We start from the raw sequence: 18917 nt of genomic DNA, 5'->3' as shown, positions 1-18917 counted from the left end.
ATCATTGCCAAGAAAACCCCAAAAGAGATCACAGTCAGACACAGCTGAAATGATTGAAGAACAGACATAATTATCATAGAACCACCAAATTTCAGAGTTAGAAAGGCCCTCAGGGACCATCTAGTTTAACCTATACTTGAATGAAAGTCTTCATTACAACTTACCTGACAAGCAATCATCTAGTTTTTGCTTGAAATTTTCTAGTGGGGGGTTACCCCTTTACCTGACAAGGCACCCCATTTTACTTTTGGATAGCTGTAATGATTAGGAAGTATTACATTAGTTAACATTAGATGTCACTGGGACCCTCCTGCTCTTAGTGATTCAGACATCTCAGGTACTGGACAAAATAACAGGTTAACCTTGTAGTCTGATGCAGACAAATTAAAAGTGCATGGTTCATATTAATTCTGCCCTTGGGGGTTTTAGTTATGAAACATATCAATGACTAATGGTTATTTCCCCAGCTGGAGAAAGGTAGTCTCTAATAATAGGTTAGAGGTTGAGAAGCGCTGTCTCCATACTCATAGTTCACACTTAGTGCAGTACCCTGGCACAAAGTAAGCTTAATACATGTTAATAGACTGGTTGTCAATCTCATGTGATATTATGCATGCATAGATTGACCACAGAAAGTAATGAGGAAGAAAACTAGTTCTGTGTCATAATTTATAGTAAAATTAAGAAACAGAATTAGGAAGGGGTGGCACTTGCCCTCAACCACAGTAGTGGAGATCAGGAATAGTTCAGTTTGTGACTGGCTGCTATGGATTAGAGCAATGTACATTTCTTAAGTTATTCCACATCATCTTGCTTTGGTTGATTGTGACTTGGGAAGAAAAAACAACATTTAAGCTGATGTTTAAAACTGCCCTAACAGTCCCAGCTGTGCATAGACACATCTGTTGCAGCTGCTCAGCCCCTCCTCATGGCTGGCCATGGCTGCTTTTGCCACAGTGCTGACAGAAGGGACTTCTCTTTTTTTTAGTGGTACTTCTTGGTTAGCTATATGGGCCCGAAATGATCAACCATAGTATGCTTGGTGAGGGTCTAAACTACTGCCCCCGTAAGATCCTTAGTACAGTACAGCTCCGCCCTGCCCATCAATGGTAGTTTAAAAATGCAATTAAGCAATTATGTGAAGCTGGGATTTACATTTTTTAATAGTCTTCCCCTCCTTGCTTCTAGACCTACTCTTTTGGAACTAAGCAGAATATTTCCTGTCCCAAAGTGAAAACTTAAATGTTTATTGACTCTTGACTCTTCCACAGAATACATTTCATATACTAGAAGACAGCTGTCATCTTTTATTCTGGTTAAACATCTCTGGTTTGTTCAATTTATATTCATATTGCATGGACTCCATCCTGTTTCACTTCCTCCTTATTTTATTACTCCTATCATCTTTGTTGTTTAATCAAACTTTTAAATCTATTACAGGTTATTTTTATGGGACATGATTTTAAGAAACAAAAATTTGGGGCTGTTGGCCAGGGACAGAGAACATTTCATGAAATCTGAGATGTATCCAGTTCATCAGCAGCCTTTCTAAAATGTGAAAGTCAGGACTGACCACAATATTAGAGATATAGCCTCACCATGTCAAAGTACAGTTGAATGATCAATTCATTAATCCTAAAAGTTATTCTCTTAATGCAACCTATGATTATAGATATTTTATATTTTCTTCTACTACTATTTTTTTACTTTGTTCTAATATTTCTTTTTTCGTATAGAATTATTGAGTTCTGATATCTCCATTATATTTTTCAGGGTATCTCCTTTTGTCATAAGATTTTCCATCTGTCCTAAGCTATTTATTCTCTCTCTAACTTTTTCTTCCATCTTTCTTAATTCACCATTTTATCTCTTGCTTCATTTCTTCCAAGGTACTCTTATAGTTCTAGTAGCCAGGACAATATTTTCTCTGAGGCTTTACTTGAACTTGGTAAGAAGTTACTCTATTCTTCTGGGACTGACCTCTTGGGTTTCTCTCAATCTTTAGCATTTGACATTTTCTTCTATTTACTCATATCTCTAAATCTAGTTTCTGGGTTGGGATTTTGTGCTTGTTTTGGACTCTATTCTCTCCTGTACTTTTGGATAAAGTAACTAGATCCTACTTGGTCAATCCTGTCTTTCACCAGAATGCTGCTGCCTCTGCTGTAAAGAGTACAACTCTAATGGGCTGGCCATATTGTTAGAATGCCAAATGTACTCTTGGCTAAAAGACTATTTTATGGACAACTCACACAGAGCAAGTACTCAAAAGGTGGTCAAAAGAAATGATACAAGGACACTCTAAAGGTCTCTCTTAAGAACTTTGGAATTGATTGTGTAACATGGACACAGGGCCACCCAGCACGGCAGGTGCTGTGCTCTATGAACAAAGCAGAATTGAAGTAGCTCAAAAGAAATGCAAGATGGGTAAATTTAGAGAATCCATCCAGAATGTTCACGTGAGCTATTTGTGCCCGACTTGTGGTAGAGCATTCCAAGCTCACATTCGTCTGATTGGCCACAGACAGATGGATTGTAACTTGACTCTAACATCGTGGTAACTGTAACAGTTTGGTCCTCTTTGAGAATGAAGGACAACAATTAATCAACCAGCTGCCTCTGCTGTTCTGGAGGAGGTAGCTAAGATAAGTCCTGACCCTTTTCAGAGATCTCTGGCTTCTAGTTCGGTGATCAGGTGGTTCACTTAGGTCTTAGTTTAAGTCATGTTTCTGTCTCTTCCTTGCACAGATGGTGGTTCTATCTGTTTGCTTTGGCCCTGACAGGCATCAACTGGACGTTGTTGATTGTTCTGGAAACAGGTCTACAATAATACACCAGATATATTTTTCCTGAAATTCTTGGGCAGCACATCTAGGTACCAATCTGCCTGTGCCTCCTGCTGTGACTTTGTCACAGGGTATCTAGAATTTGCAGTCTGGATGTTGTACTGGCTATGTCTCCTGCAGTGACTGCAGCTGAATTGCCTGGGTACTGTGGCTTCTCCATCCCTTTGTTCTGTAGGCTTCTGAAAGTCTTCTTGTGTAGCATTCAACCATAAAGAATGGCTGAGAGTCATTTCTCTCTCTTTTTAAAAAAGCCATCATTCCTTCTGGTACAGTTTTCCAACTTTAATAGAATATTTACAGAAGTTCCAGGCTCCTTTGTGTCCTTTTATGCCATTGTCAACCTGAGATCAATGTGGCCTAAGATTACTTTGGACATCTCAGCTGGACCTGTTGACTGAAATTGAGTTTTCGGTTCATTAACCCTTCCCTTCCACCCATTTCTTTATCAGATGAAATGCTGTCTTTGATTCCTCTATCTTATACTCTGTTGGATTTTTTGAAACCAAGGAAAAGACTTTATGTTTATTTCCATTAAATTCCATCTTATTAGATTTGGTCCAGTGTACCAGACTGTCAAGATTTTTTTGAATTCTGACTCTATTATCCCCTCTATAGTTTGTATTACCTATAAATCTGACAAGTATACAATCTTTGCTTTTATCCAAGTCATTGATAAAAATGCTAAACAATACAGGGTCAAACAGAAATCCCTGGGTCGTTCCACTTCCTTCCAAGTTTTTGTCAGACTATAAATGACCTCTTTAGGTCTGACCATTTGGAATCTACTTAATTATACTATCCTCTGACCAACATCTCACCATCTTTTTATGTAAGCATGGTACAATTTTTTTTTAAATTACTGAAATGAACACAGACTATATCTATGGCATTCTTCAAATCTAACAGTTTAGTAATTGTTTAGCAGTCCTGGGTTCACTAGCTTCAAGTCCCAGCTAAAATCTTGCCTTAAAAAGGAAACTTTTCTTGATCCCTTAATGCTAGTGACATCTCTTTGTTGACTACTTCCATTTTATCCAGAATATATCTTGTTTTTGCATACTAGTTTGCATGTTGTATTCCCCATTAGACTATGAGTTTCTTGAGAGTAGGGCTATCTTGTACTTTTTTTTTTTTTAGCATCTCTAGCATTTAGCATAGTACCTGGCACATAGTAAGTACTTAACAAATATTTATCAATTGACTAACTGAAATAAAATTGTTCTAGTATGACCTGTTCTTGATGTTCATGATGGCTCTTGATGATTACTTCTTACCTTTTTAGATTCCTTTAATATAAAACATTCTTAAATTTCACTAGACTTTGAGATCATTGACCTATATTTTGCAAGACTACATTGTTTTCCAGTAAAAATCGTGGTATGTAAAAGATATGTAGATGCCTCCTATTACATAATACCTTTAAAATATTATAACTCATTCTTTTAATATCAAAGTACTAACAGCATTAATCATAAAGCAAGCTTTTCTTTCTTTTATTACTCATATAGTCTCTGTTATCTAGCCCAACTTTTAAATCAATTATAGTAGACTTTATGGGCCATGGTTTAAGATACAAGAATTATGGGCTCTTGGCCAGGAACAGAGTGCCTCTCATGAGACCCAGAAAGAATGCATTTTCCTGGAGACTTGCTGATCTCATCAAGAGGACTTTAAACTGACCATGGAGAGGTAGAGAAAAAACTTACCATCTATAATTGATAAACTGAATATAGAATATCATAGAGATGATGATAGGGAAATAGGACTTAGAGATGAAAGACATTTTAGAGATAATCCAATCCAACCCCTTTAATCTCAGGCAAAAAAACTGAGGTTTATAGAGGTGAAATGACATTCCTAAAATTATGTAGGTTATAATTAGCATAAAAAGGATATGAACCCAAATTCTATGACTCCATATCCAGTAATAATTCTAAAAACAAACACCTAGAATTTATGAAGTATTTTAAGGTTTACAAAGTGCTTTACATCTGTTATCTTATTTGATTATCAATCCTGGGAGGAAGGTGCCATAATTATCTCCATTTTACATATGAGGAAACTGAGGCATACAGATATTAAGTGACTTGTTCAGGGTCACACAGTTAGTAAGTATCAGAGGTTGGATGTGAGTTTCTTGAAAGTAGGAACTGTCTCTAGCCTTTCTTTATATCCCTGGTACTTAGCACAGTAGACACTTAAAAAATGCTTATTGACTGAATAAGTCACAAGTCCAACACTCTATCCATTTTGCCACCAAACTGCCAATACTGTCTGTGCCAGCACCCTTGGTACTAATACCCTATCTTCCTCTGCCAGGCTCTGTGCCAGCAGTTATGACACGTGAAGTTGCCATGACAGGCAAGATGCCCTATAATCTTCAGGACATAGTTAAAGGGAGAAGGGGTTGTAATCTTACTCATGGCCTTAGTTATTTTTATAGAGCATATTAGTAGTTAATAAATGTTAACACAAGTAAGTAAAATGACCTCATAGGTATCACTAACCTGTGACAAGATGTCACTTATAATGGTTGAATGGCAATGGAAGGGCATAAGTTTGTTCAAAAAACAGTAGATTAGGGGTGGCTAGGTGGTGCAGTGAATAGAGCACTAGCCCTGGAGTCAGGAGTACCTGAGTTCAAATCCGGCCTCAGACACTCAACACAAAACTAGCCGTATGACCTTGGGCAAGTCACTTAACCCCAATTTCCCCTCCAAAAAGAAAAAAAAAGAAGAAAAAAACCAATAGATTAAATAGTTGGGGCAATGGAGAGAGAGAGAGAGAGAGAGAGAGAGAGAGAGAGAGAGAGAGAGAGAGAGAGAGAGGTTGCAAAAATGACAGAGGAAGGATTTTGTTTTCATGAGGAATTCAAGTACTTGGTGGCTTGATAAAAACAGACCAAATGAGAAATTCCTTACTTGCCTTATTGATAATTTTACCATTACAATGTAGAAGAATTGATATTGTATATTGAGTATCTTTGTAGGACCTACTTTGGGCAGATGCAAAATATGAGTCAAAACTTAAGTCATAAGCAATTTTTCCATAGGACCCTGGAACAGGGGACATAACAAGGCCAAGAGTGTGAGAAAAGAAAGTCTAACTCTCATTAGAGGCTGGGCATCCTTAGGACTAGAAGCAGTTCCATTCCTGAATGCCTGAGTTCAGTGAGGGCTCCCTTTGAGAAGAGGCAGAGAAAGAGTACACCTGTTTTCCTGGGCCCAGCAGTGATGCTTACTGTTAGACAGAATTAGACTAATATCCTATACCGTATGCCATAATATCTCAAAATGGATACACAATCTGAATGTAAATGGTCACTTTGTAAAAAATAGAAATTAAGAGAGAATCCAGCATGGTCTAGTGGATATAGGACTACCCTTGAAAAAAGGAAGATCTATGGTCAACTTTGACTGGTTATGATGTCCTTAGCAAGTCACTTAACCTCTCAGTGCTCTAGGCAACTCTATGACAATAAATTACAGAGAAAATGCCAACCTGCCTTGGTAGAGGGAATTTGCTCCTTCAGGAATTCCCTGTACCAATGAAATAAAATCTCTATCCATAGAGGAGAACTACAAGAGGTACTTTTCCCAAATATGGATGAGAAGAGCATTCTTACCTAAATAAGTGACACAGGAAATCCTAAAGGACAAAAAGAACAATTTTTTACAACATAAAATTAGAGAGATTTTTATAAACAAAATCAGTGAAGATAGAATAAAGAGAAAACGCATAAAGTAGGAAGAAAATGTTTTCATCTAATATTAGATAAAAGTCTGATATCCAAGATATATAGGGAATTGATAATATTTAACACCAAAGTTATTCTTCATTACAAGGATATAAACAGTTTTCACAAGCTAGAACTACAAATGACCACTGGGCAATAGGTTCCAAATCACTTATAGTAAGAGAAAGACAAATTAAAACAAAACTCTCCATTTTACCTTACTCACACTGCAAATTGGCAAAGATGCCAAAAGTGGGAACAATCAATATTGGAAAGGTTGTAGGAAGACAGGTATAGTAATACACCATCAGTGGAACTGGGAAATGATTTCACCATTTTGGTTATCAATTTTCAGTTATGCAAGAAAATTGAATAAATGGTCTACACCTTTTACCTAGTGATCACAGTATTGACAATATGCCCCCAAGTCAGAAACAAAAGTTCTGATGAGATTTCAACAGAAGCTAGAGGTTTAAGTGATGAAAAGACAGAGACATTGCAATGTAAAGGGAAAAGTCTTCATATCTAAAATGAACATTCCACCTGTTGGAAGGGGTTTGTTGCTGGAATAGCTCCATTGCATATAAAGAGTCCAGCAAAGATAATGCTTATAAATTGCATTCCTACCTTTGTCCCTAGTCAACCATCTGGCCTAGGCCCCAAAGGAATTTTGGTGATTGTTAACAATTAAGTTACAATTGGAACTGAGTTGGAACTGATCACCATAGTATTAAGGTAGGAGAACTTAAAGAAGAAACTAGCTTTGAACTAGGAAGAATCGTCTATAGAGATGGTACATTTAAGGGATCTGCCTATAGGTGACAAACTTCAAAACAAAGACTCTGAGCGAGTTAAAGAGGAGATTCTTCTGTTAATCCTAAAATAAGAATTGTTATCCTAGCTAAAAGACAGAGTAGGGCTCTAGCTGAAAAGACCACTGTAGTACTTTAGCTAACAAGAACACAGTACTACCCAGCCAAGTGTAGGATTGAAGGTGGTGAAAGACTATAGATATTCTTTGAAAATCAAGCCCAGGGAGTGAGTGGACCAATTCATTAGCAAAGACCTGTGCCCCATGATGAGCTTAATGGCCAAGAAAACTATCTAGTCCAAACCAACCAAAGTTGCCTTGACCAAGTGACTTCCCTGGTTCAAGCTGAGTGATTTCCGTGGGCCAGCTTAGTAACAGTCAAGGCCAATGTAGAATCAGCTAAGTAGCTGAACCTGTTTGACGCAGCAAGTAGAGGAATGACTTACCTATAGGAAACACTTTTCCCTAGACTAAGTAAGCCCAGTTGAGTAATCTCAGCTGGTAAGCATCTAGATCTAGGGCAATTTTCAGAGAAAAAAAAGAGAACAATGTGGGATTGTGGGTTTAGAGTTATTGATTGTTTCCCTATAATCGTGTCTCAGTCCCATTATGCTTTAAGTGTGTGCCCCCTCTTCCTTTCTTTTCTACCCCCATTAATGTTGTGTGTATTTATGGGAGAGTAAACTTCTGGTTTAGGCAAAGTGATCACAGAGGGGAGTGCTACCTGAGTATTTAGAGAGACACTGGAAGATTTATATGTATTGATATAGAGTAAAAGAAGAAGTACCCCCCCCCCAAATATACACAATGACAACATACATGAAAAATCAATAAAATAAGTTGAGCTCTTCAGTGATAGGAAACAGATAAATATAACTTTTTACCATAGAGAGGCAGGGGACTACAGAGACGGAAATGTTGCATGCATTGTCAGATGTGATCACTATCAGATATTTTTGCTTATTTTTTTTCCCATTATAGTGGAGAGTGATATGAAAAGCAGTTTCAAATAGAATATGGAGGCAGAGTACTCTAACATTATATTTCTTTTTGGTTTGTATAGTTGGGATAGTGTGTGTTTTCATGACTGTGGTATATTAACAACCCTCAGATCTTTCAGCTCATTTATTTAATTGACTTTTTTTTTGTATCCCCAGCACTTCACAAGCAAAAACTTAATAAATGTTTATTGATTAATTCTTTTACCTTTGTTATTTTGACTATATCCTGCTAAGAATTTCTGTTCTCTGACACTGTGGAAGAATGGAAGTTGAAACTTAGGGCAATTTGCTAAAAAAAACACACACACAGAAGGGAGGTCTTTATTTTACTGATGTAATTCAGTAAGCACCAAATTAATGTAACAAAGTGTTATTCTTTAGCAGTTTTTCCCCCTAAATTGTGAATTTGCAATTCGAGTTGATTTTGATTTTCTCTCATCTGATATAAATTCACACAAGGTAAATATTCCAGAGCACCTTATCTACAAGTTGAATTCATTTTCTGAAAGTGGAATTTCAGAATGGTGGAATTCGATTTCTGAAATATCCTCAAGAAATTTTTTTAAAAATCAAGTAATAAGAATTCAGCTCAAATAAAACAGTTTATTGATTAAAATATGATTTTGTAGGTGGAATGAACTTTATTTAATGAGCTATTATTTTTCTGAAATCTTTTAAATGGCACAGAAGAGGAATAGAGTATCATGATGATGAAAAACATGTCTTAACTCTTTAAAATATTTAAATGCTCAAACAAATAAAAATATAAAAAGATATCAAAAAGCTCATAGAATGAACCAAAATAATACATTTAAAATATATATATATATATATATATATATATATATAGTTAAAGAGTTAACACTACATAGCATAGTATTTTCTCCTTGATAATGCATACTGAAACAGATTGTTAGTGTGCTTTCTTCAATTTATATGCTACCATAATTGTGCTTATTGCTGCCATCTGCTGGTTTTTATGAGAATTTCATCTCTATTTTAAGCAGTTTCTTTTAACTGGAATGTGTTTCTTTTCTTGGGAAGGAACTATAGAATATTTAAGCTGGAAAGGACCTTGGGAATCCCCCAGTATAATAGGCTGGATTTTATGATGTGGAAAACTTGAATCTCAGAGAGGTTAATAACTTGCTTAAGGTCACGAATGAATTTATGGAAGAATAGCTAAGAGAATCTAGGTCCCCTAACTCCCAGTCTCTCTGCTTCATATTCTTAATAATAACTATTAAGAAATAACTATATAAGCTAAATACATATTTTACATTTTTATAATTATATATATATATATATAACATAACTGTATAGCTATATAAGTAAGTACTTACTATGTGCTGGGCACTTTATGAATATTATTTCCTTTAATCCTCACAACAATTCTGGAGGTAGGTGCTATTATTATCCCCATTCTACATATGGGAAAACTGAGGCAAAAAGAGGTTTGAGTGACTTGTCCAGGGTCACACAGTTATTAAGTATTTGAGACTGGATTTGAACTCAGTCTTCATCACTCCAGGTCCTATACCCTATGCATTGTACCACCCAGCTGCTTCTGAATTCACTAATTAAGTATGCACTCTAATACAGAATATGTCCTTGGTATTATAATTGTTATTGCATTATAATGCACTTTCCACTACCTGCAAAATCCAAAGTTTAATGATTATTCTACTTAAAGAACAATTGATTAAATAGAATCAGAAAACACTGTAGCCTGCTCATAACAGTTTATGTGAAAGCGATAATACTAGTTGTGGATATAATGCTTTAGGGTTTGTTAAGAAAGTCACAAAGGTAATTCCATTTGATCTTCATAACAACCCTGTGCTTTTTTATAGTTCTGGAACCTGAGGCTCAGAGAGGATAAATCACTTGCCTAGAGTCATATCGCTAGTAAGTACATGGGGTGCGATTCACACTCAAGACTTTCTCACTCTTATTTACAAGGCTATACTGCTGTTTTGTTTTAGTTGGAGGTCAGACATCACAAACTTTTGAAATTATCTGTGTTAATTCACAAGAATATTCAGTTATTCGTTTCACATCTTCTCTGTTCTTTACATGTCCCACCTATTCCCCAAGCTTGCAGGAAAACCACCTCCTCTTCTATTTTACTTAGAAGATCAAGATTCATTTCCCCTGCTCTCTCAGGAATGATATCTTTATTTCTACATCTGTTTTTCTCTCCCTTCCCGTTAACCCAGAGGAAGAGACATTGCACATCCAAAGCTAACTTCTCTATTTTCTCTGTGACTTTCAGTCTCAGTTTTAGCCTTTCAGCCTTTCGGTTTTGTTTTGGTCAGGAACCAATTTCATCAGTGTATGGAGTTTTCATTGACATACAGAATTCCCTGCATTAATACAGATGGACAATACTTCTGTAACTTAGAACATTTAGAGAGTTCCCTGAGGCATTGAGAAGTTAAACTTTGAATGTTGTAAGTAGAGGAAAATAGATTTGAATATAATTACAATTATTATGGCAACAACATTTTTAGAGTACATACTTGAGTAATGAATCCAGCAGTGCTAAAAATTTAAGGGACTTGCCCAAAGTCACACAGCCAAGATGTGTCTAAGGCTGAATACAGGTCTTCTTGAAACTGAGACTGGCTCTCTTTCTAATACTCCATCCTTCTTGTTAACTTTAGTTAATCCCTTTCATTTCCATCTTCAGTTTCCCTACCTTTATTAGTTCCATCTTCTTGGCCTTTGAATATGCACAGATTTGCCCTTTTAACAAACAAAGCAAAATGAAACCTTTATCTTCACCCAGATTTTCCCTTCAGCGATTGTTGTCTCTGCTTTTCATTGCCACAGTTGAGAAACATGTAATTTACACTTGTTTCTATTTTCTTATTTGCTTCTTAACCCCCAGTAAATTGCTTTTGCCCCACTCTGCCCTGCTCCGTGAAATACAATATCCAAGTACTGTTTTTTCATTAAATCACTTTGATTTCTGTACAATGTTTAATACTGTTGGCCACTACTTCCTTAAAATTTTTTCCTCCTTTGGTTCTTTAGAATCTATATTAACCAGATTCTCATACCATTCCTTCTTTTTCTTCTTTTCTGCATCCTTTGTCCTTCCACACACAAAATGTGTGTTCTCAGCCCTTTATGCTTCTCTTTTTAATCCTCTCTGTCTCTGTCTCTCTCTCTCCTTCTCTTTCCTCTTTCCCTCCCTCCCCCTCACCCTCTCATCTTGCTTACTTAATAATTCCTTCATTCCAGATAATTTTCATATTTTTCAAATCCAGAACTCCAAAGTCTTAATCTGTCTTAAATTCTAGTTCTGAATTCCTCCTGTTTGCTGGATATTGTACACTTGTATTTGGATGGTGGTCATCTCCTGAAAAACCAAATATCACCTATTCCAATAACTCAGCTGCCCATCCTAACTTTTTCTTTTACTAGTAGCATCATTCTTCTAGTTAAAATGAATAATTCCAAATGATTTATTAATCCTTTTTGTGTATGTGCAATATTTGTGCAAGCCCATGGACTTCTCAGAATGTGTTTAAATGCATAAAAATTACATAGGATTACAGAGGAAACCATATATATTGAAATATGGTTATCAAAATATTTTTAAAATTAAGTTCTTGGACCGTAGGGTAAGACTCCCTAATTTATATATAGAAGGGATGTCATAGAGGCCATCTGGTTGAATTCTTTCATCCTACAGAAGTGTGTACTGAGGTCTTGAGAGATTAAATGACTTGACAAGACAGTGTGCTGTCAGTCAGGAGATCTTTATTTGAATATAGGCTTTGATACCCTCTATCTATGAGTGACTCTAGGCTAGTCTACCTGAACCTTAGTTGCCACATCTATAATACTGGCATTATTGTTGGAAAAATGTTTTATAAATTAAAACACTGAATAAGTGTGAGCTTTTATCATACAATCACATAGCTAGTAAATAGCAGGGCAAGGATTAAAATGTGGTTCCTTTAGACAAACACAAAATTTTGTGTTCTTTTCATTACACACACAGTTGCCTCTTTGAAAATTAGTCACATTTGATTCTTTTTTCTCATTCACCCTATGTCTAACCCATTTCATTCCAATGAACATTTTTAAAGTTCTTTTTATGTGGCCAGGAAATGCTAGGGTGCTGGGGATACAAAGACAAAGATGAAAACTGTCCTTACCCTGATTGAGCTTACAGTCTGTTGGAGGGATACAAAAACATAAGTATATAAATGTTAATTTTAGAAGAAAAGAGTATGATTAAAACTCCTATAGATTTTTTTCCCCCTTAGTAATGGCTACCTTTTAATTTCTACTGCTATTGCCAAAATGTCCTAAAATACCTCATGCCTAGACTCATGCATGAGGTATGTATCACCTCCTATTAGGTGGTTCCAAAATGCCTTGTATATATTTAATTTTCATTTAATTTTTAAGGAATAACTTTTGCTTTTTCATTTACTTTTAAAAGTTTATTTAAAAAAATTTCCAAGTATCTATTTTTTCTTTTTCTTTTTTAAAGCAATTGGGGTTAAGTAACTTGCTCAAGGTTATACGGCCAGTTATTGTTTCTGGGTGTGGTGCTGAGTATCTGAGCCCGGATTTGATCCAGGTCATCCCAACACTGGAGCCAGTGTTCTTACTCGCTGAGCCACCTGGCCGCCCCTAAGCAATTGGGGTTAAGTAACTTGCTGAAGGTTAAACGGCCAGGTGTTTCTGGGTGGGTGCTAAGTGTCTGAGCCCGGGATTCGATCTCCAGGTCTTCTCAACACTGGAGCCAGTGCTCTTACTCGCTGTGCTACCTGGCCGCCCCCTAAGTATCTATTTTTTTTTCTTCCCTGATTCCCCATCTATCCCCCAACTGTAAAAACAACAACACTCCTAACAAATAAGCATAGTCAAGGAGGATGTATTTCCATGCTGGTTATATACAAAGTGTATGTCTCATTCTATATATTAATCCATTACCTCTCTGACAAGTGTTGAGTAGCATTCTTGGTAGTCAGTCTTTTAAAATTATGTTTGATCATTGTGCTAATTAGAGTTCTTAAGTCCTCTAAAAGTTGTTTATTTTTACAATGAAGTTATTATAGTATAAAATGTTTTCTAGTTCAGTTCCCTTCACTCTACATCATTTCATGAAAGTCTTCCCATGTCTCTTTGAAACTGTCTTTTTCTTTACTAACCATATAACCTTGGACAAGTCATTTAACCCTAATTGCCCTTCCAAAAAGAATAAAAAAAAACTGTCTTTTTCTTCATTTTTTTTTTTACTGTATAATAACATTGTATTATACGAATACGCCATAATTTGTTCAGCCATTCCCCAGTTGTTGGGCACTCCGTTAGTTTCCAGTTCTTTGCTGTTATGAAAAGAACTGCTATAAATACTTTTGTATATATAAAATATTTTCCTCTTTCTTTGATCTCTTTGGGGTAATGGACTAAGAGTAGTATAGATGGATCAAAGGGTATATACTTTTTTGTAGCTTTTGAGCATAATTCTAAAAGGTTTCCCAAATGAATGGACCAATTCATAGCATTGTGCCTGTTTTTTTGTTCTACAACATTTTCCTTTGTTGTTAACCTTTACAGTCTTATGGTTGGGAGGTAGAATCTCAGAATTGCTTTAATATGAATTTTTAAAAAATATTAGTAATTCACAGTATTTTTTCAAATGACTATAAATAACTTAGATTTCTTTCCTCATGCATATGTTCCTTTAAAAATATCATTTTATTTATTTCATTAAATATTTCCCAATTATATGTAAAACGTTTAACATTCATTTTTAAAATTTTGAGTTCCAAAATTTTGCCTCCCTCTTGCTCCTCCTCCATTCATTCAGAAGAAAATATGCTTGTGCTCTAAAACAATAATAAACCCCAAATTTCTTAGCATTGTCTTCAGAGTCTCCTGCAACTTGCCTAGCTTTCCAGCCTTACCTCCAGTCAAACTCACCTACTCCTGCCCTTAGAACATATCTCTCAACGTTATCTAACTTTGGAGTCTTTGTTAATTCTTTTCTTCACTGAATTTTTTTTTAAAAAGGTCTAATCAAGAAATCAGAAACAAATCAATTAGTGTTTTTTTCAGTCATGGAAATTCAATTCAATAAACATTAGTTAAATCTATTATGTGTAAGGCACCGTGCTAAATACAAGGGAGTAAAGTGACAAAAATGACAAAAATTGTCCACAAAAACTTCTATTCTACTAGAAAAAAATTAATTCTACATTAGAATTTTCTCAAGTTAGATATTGTAGACAAAAATATACTTTTGAGAAATGTTTCCGTGACTTCAAGCAAATATATCATGGCTTAGGATAGGAACTAGACCTGTGATTTCATTGATGTAGGGAATGCCCAGTGAAGAATTTCCTCTACCATTTGAGACCTGCACATTCTCTACAATTTCTAGCTTCAGATAATTGTTACCTAAAGCACTGAGATGTTTTGTCCAGGGGAAAACAGCAAGTGCGTGTCAGAAGTAGGATTTGAACTAGGTATTCCTTGTTCTGAGGCTAGCTCTCTACCCATTTAGTTACAATGATTCAGATTTATTTAAAGGACAGTTGCCTTTTTATTATTATTGCATTTCTGATATATTAACTATAGAGTTTTTATGCCCACCATTTTTTTTTTATTTTAGCAGCTCTTCCTAGGAATGCTTTCAGAAGCATATCTCTTTGGAATTGCCTACTGGTCTGACAACCACCTCACTTATCCTTCTAGTGATGGACAGGTTGCTGAGGAAAAGGCAATGGAGATGAACTCTAACAGTAGCGTGCCCTGTTCATCTGCAGGTGAACCACAAGACAAAAGTCTTCATTGGAGAAGCAAGCCTCCTGGAAGTTTTATTTCTTCAAACCATTCAAAAGAAAACCAACATAGCAGGAAACAAAAAGTTACAATGCTGGAATCAAGTCACAATCCTCTCCTTGAATGTCAAACTTCTGCTGGGGTTGAAGAATGTGGAGATTCCAATGTGAGCAGAGAAACGTATTTGGTTCCTCCTTCCTGTAAAAGTATTTGCAAGAATTATAATGATTTACACATTGCTGGGGGCCAAGTCATGGCCATCAACTTAGCTGCAGCAGATTCCACCTTGGAAAGCAGCTTTGAATTTGGCCCACTATTGAAATCTTCAGAAATTCCTTTGCCCATGGAGGAATCTATTTCAACTCAATTGAGTGATTTGCCTTGTAAACCCCTTCAAAGACACTCATCTTACTGGAGAGTAACCAGCATCAAGGACAAAAGTATTATGCCGCTTCAGAAGCCTCTTTCCAATGCCATGCTGAATGAATATTTGGAGCAGAAGGTAATGGAGTTGTATAAACAGTATTTCATGGACACTGTATTTCATGACAATGCTCCTATTCAGATTCTGGGCTCAGAGCTCATCATGACAAGTGTGGATCAAATTAGCCTACAGATATCTCGGGAGAAAAACTTGGAGGCCATGAAAGCCAAGGATATGGTTATTAACTGCCTCTTACGACTAGTCTCCTCTGAAATCAGTACTCCTAGTTTGCATATTTCCCAATATAGCAATGTGAGTTCATGAAAAAGATATCTTGATTCCTCTTACAGTCAAACTCAAAGCTGTATTCTATTTAATTTTTTTTTTCTGAAGGAAGAAAACAGGCAGTAGGAGTGTAAGGTTCAAATCATGGAATAGTTATGTATAATGTGTCTCAGAGATGTGGAATGAAGGGCAAAAAGGATGACAGGAAAATGAAGAAAGAATACCAGGAAAGTATAATGAGCTATTGTAAAGAACAAGGGCCGCAACCAAACACAATAAAAACAACTGAACAAAAGAGAAAATAAACGTCAAGCTTAAATACTATTTCAAGAGGAAGAAAGTAACAGTTCAAGGAAAACAAACAAACCAAAAAAAAGTGTTCTCAATTTCCAGGTTAAAGGATTATCTGTTTGTATTTTGCCTGGGAAGATTTTCTGGTGGGAAGGGGTGTAAGAGAGGGCGTGGGGGAGCATAGAAAAGTACAGAAAACTGCTAGCAAGGGAGTAGGGTAACACTGTATGTATTGCAAAAACAATAACAACAACAAAAACAGAGGAAGAAAGAAAAGGAAAAAAGAAAGAAAAGAAAAGATAAAAAAGCACTCCTTGGTAGATTCAAATTTTCCAAACTATTAGAATGGGTATATTTATATTTGTGCTTGTGTTTTTTTTTCTTTATTTTATCAGAAAATCTATTAAATGACCAATCATCTAGAACATAGTTTTTAGATGAAGGGAAATTTCTGTGGGTTTTTTTTTCCTCTATATGGGTAATTACTTTGGCACAAGAATGTGAGTAAATCATGTTCCCTTATCTACAAGTCTCTGAATAAAACAAAGATTATCAAAAATGAAAGAAACTATGACAATCTGAAACTTCAGTTTGACTTGGATAAGCAGATTTAGAGCTGAAAGAGTACCCAGCAGTCATGGAGTCTATTGCTTGCATTTTGCAGATAAAGTAACTGAGGCCTGGAGAGGTTCAAAGACTTGGCTAAGGTCTCACAGGTGACAGTTTACACACAATGGTAATGTTTGGATTTGAACCCTGGCCCTTTGACTCACGATCCCATACACTTTCCATGTACCACATTGCCTTGGGAATATTATGCTTTTATTAAAGAATATAGCTGGTTCTATTTCTCACCTTTGTACCCCTGAAATCCTCCAGCACACACACACACACACACACACATACACACATCCCACAGTAGCCAAGAATAGATTTGCCAAACCACTCTTCTTTGTAAAGCTATATATTCTAAAATTAAATGATATCCCTGCTGGTTTAAGCCTGACCCTGTCATATGTAATTGCTATTTTTTTAAACAAACATACAATTTTGTATAATGACAATAATGGTTTGATTTGAAATCTATGTCTGAAATATTAAATATGGCATATCTGTAACTCTTCCCTGTGTAACAATATTGACTGTGTATTTTAATGATACTTTCAGAACTTTTATCGACACCATATGTTAGAAAATCATGTGAGAAGCATTTCTTTTACACACACAACTCTCCTTTTGATGAGAGCTGTGCAAGAGCTGTGGTTTATTTTCTAGTATACCAGGAAACAGCAGTCAGTGTAGATAAAGATGTTGAGGCATCAGACCTCTTAGATATAAAGTATCAGAATTACTTTTATTTAGAAAATTTTAAGGCTAATTACTTTTATGAGACAGAAATATTTATAAAGCTATGTAAAAAATCTAAAGCATGATGGTCACATCACCTGACAGCTACATAAAAGAAATTGTAATGTTGAACAAAATTCACTTAAAATTACTCTTCCCTAGTGGGAGTCACAGAGTTGGACCTGGTGACCTGGCAACTGTAATATCAAATGGTCTTGTCTTAAGCTTAGGGAAATACATATCAAGGCTACTTCAAGAAAGTGAAGAGAAACCTATAAAATACTCAGGCATATATATATGATTTTTCTGGCTCCCTATTTGATCCAAGGCAACCTGGCTCAAATTCTGAACTATCATTAGGAAGTCATGTTTACCTCAGGGACTCCTAGAGCATATCATTTCAAGTGGCAAGTAACTTAAGAAGAAAGTTATGACTCTTTCACCTCTGTAAGAATCCTATGACCAAAGCTGAATTGTATGTAGGTGATTAAAGGGATCAAGGATGGAGGAAATTGTTGGATAGTCCCAGATCTCTCTGCCATTGCCCAGGGATGACTTTGAAGAGTGGAGATAAACACTATAAATAAAGGACTACAGAATCAAAAGGGAAAGGACATTGAGATCCATAGCAAACCAAGGAATTTCCTAATGGACCAAGGGTATTTGGAGACAACTCCCCTAGTATTCTAACCACTCCAGGGGTCACCATAGAAGGATGAGAGTCATATGGTTGTAATAAAATTTATAAGATGCTCTGAATGCTTAAAGGTTTCAGGGACATTGCCACTTTGTTTATCCCCTACATCCCTACCCCCATCTTTTTTTTTAACTCAAAGTCCCAACCTTGGAGCAGATAATTATTTCCTCTCCCTGGCTCCTTAACCCTCCTGGAACAAAACAGTATTTGTGACTGCAGCAGGACAGCAATAGTAATATATGGTTGTGGCCCAGTGACAGCTTAGTTAAGTTTGGAAAAGATCATGATCAGGCCACAGGATCATGAATTTTTTCAGCTACTCAAATTAATTAAGACCCTTAAAATAAGGTGTGGAGAAGTTGGGATCTAAATCAGTGGAAGGAATGCTCACATCAGTGAAATAACAGATTTACCTTATAAGTCCTACTGTAAATGATTTTTATAACATATAAAAATATATAATATATTTAAATATATTTTACACATACATACACATATATGTAAGTACTACTTCCAAACTAGGCCCAATCAATCATTCAGTCAATCAACAAAGATTTATTAAGAACCTAGTGTCTTTGCCAGGAAAACCCTTAATGGGGTCACAAAAAGTCAGAAATGACTGAAACAACTCAACAAATTTCATATATATGTGTATATACACACATA

The 18917-nt window shown here is 35.9% G+C and overlaps 1 protein-coding gene across 3 annotated transcripts in view; it reads left to right on the top strand.

Moving 5' to 3' along the window:
* TASL (TLR adaptor interacting with endolysosomal SLC15A4) overlaps nt 1-17325 on the top strand; it is a 29409-nt gene extending 12084 nt beyond the window's left edge. The window contains exons 2-3 of one of the 3 annotated variants that reach the window (XM_069065656.1): nt 10248-10302; nt 15041-17325. In XM_069065656.1, the coding sequence (XP_068921757.1) occupies nt 15053-15955 (903 nt within the window). In that variant the 5' untranslated portion in view covers nt 10248-10302; nt 15041-15052 and the 3' untranslated portion in view covers nt 15956-17325. Of the gene's footprint in view, nt 1-10247; nt 10303-15037 lie in introns of all 3 variants that reach the window. The other 2 variants (XM_069065655.1, XM_069065657.1) reach the window with 2 other exon arrangements.
* The last annotated feature ends 1592 nt before the right edge of the window (nt 17326-18917 follow it).

The sequence above is a fragment of the Petaurus breviceps genome, unplaced genomic scaffold (genome assembly GCF_028583685.1).
Source record: "Petaurus breviceps papuanus isolate PSGF00001 unplaced genomic scaffold, PetGlider_PUasm1.0 90696, whole genome shotgun sequence".
Lineage (NCBI taxonomy): Eukaryota > Metazoa > Chordata > Mammalia > Diprotodontia > Petauridae > Petaurus > Petaurus breviceps.
This window is presented reverse-complemented; position numbering and strand designations above follow the sequence as displayed.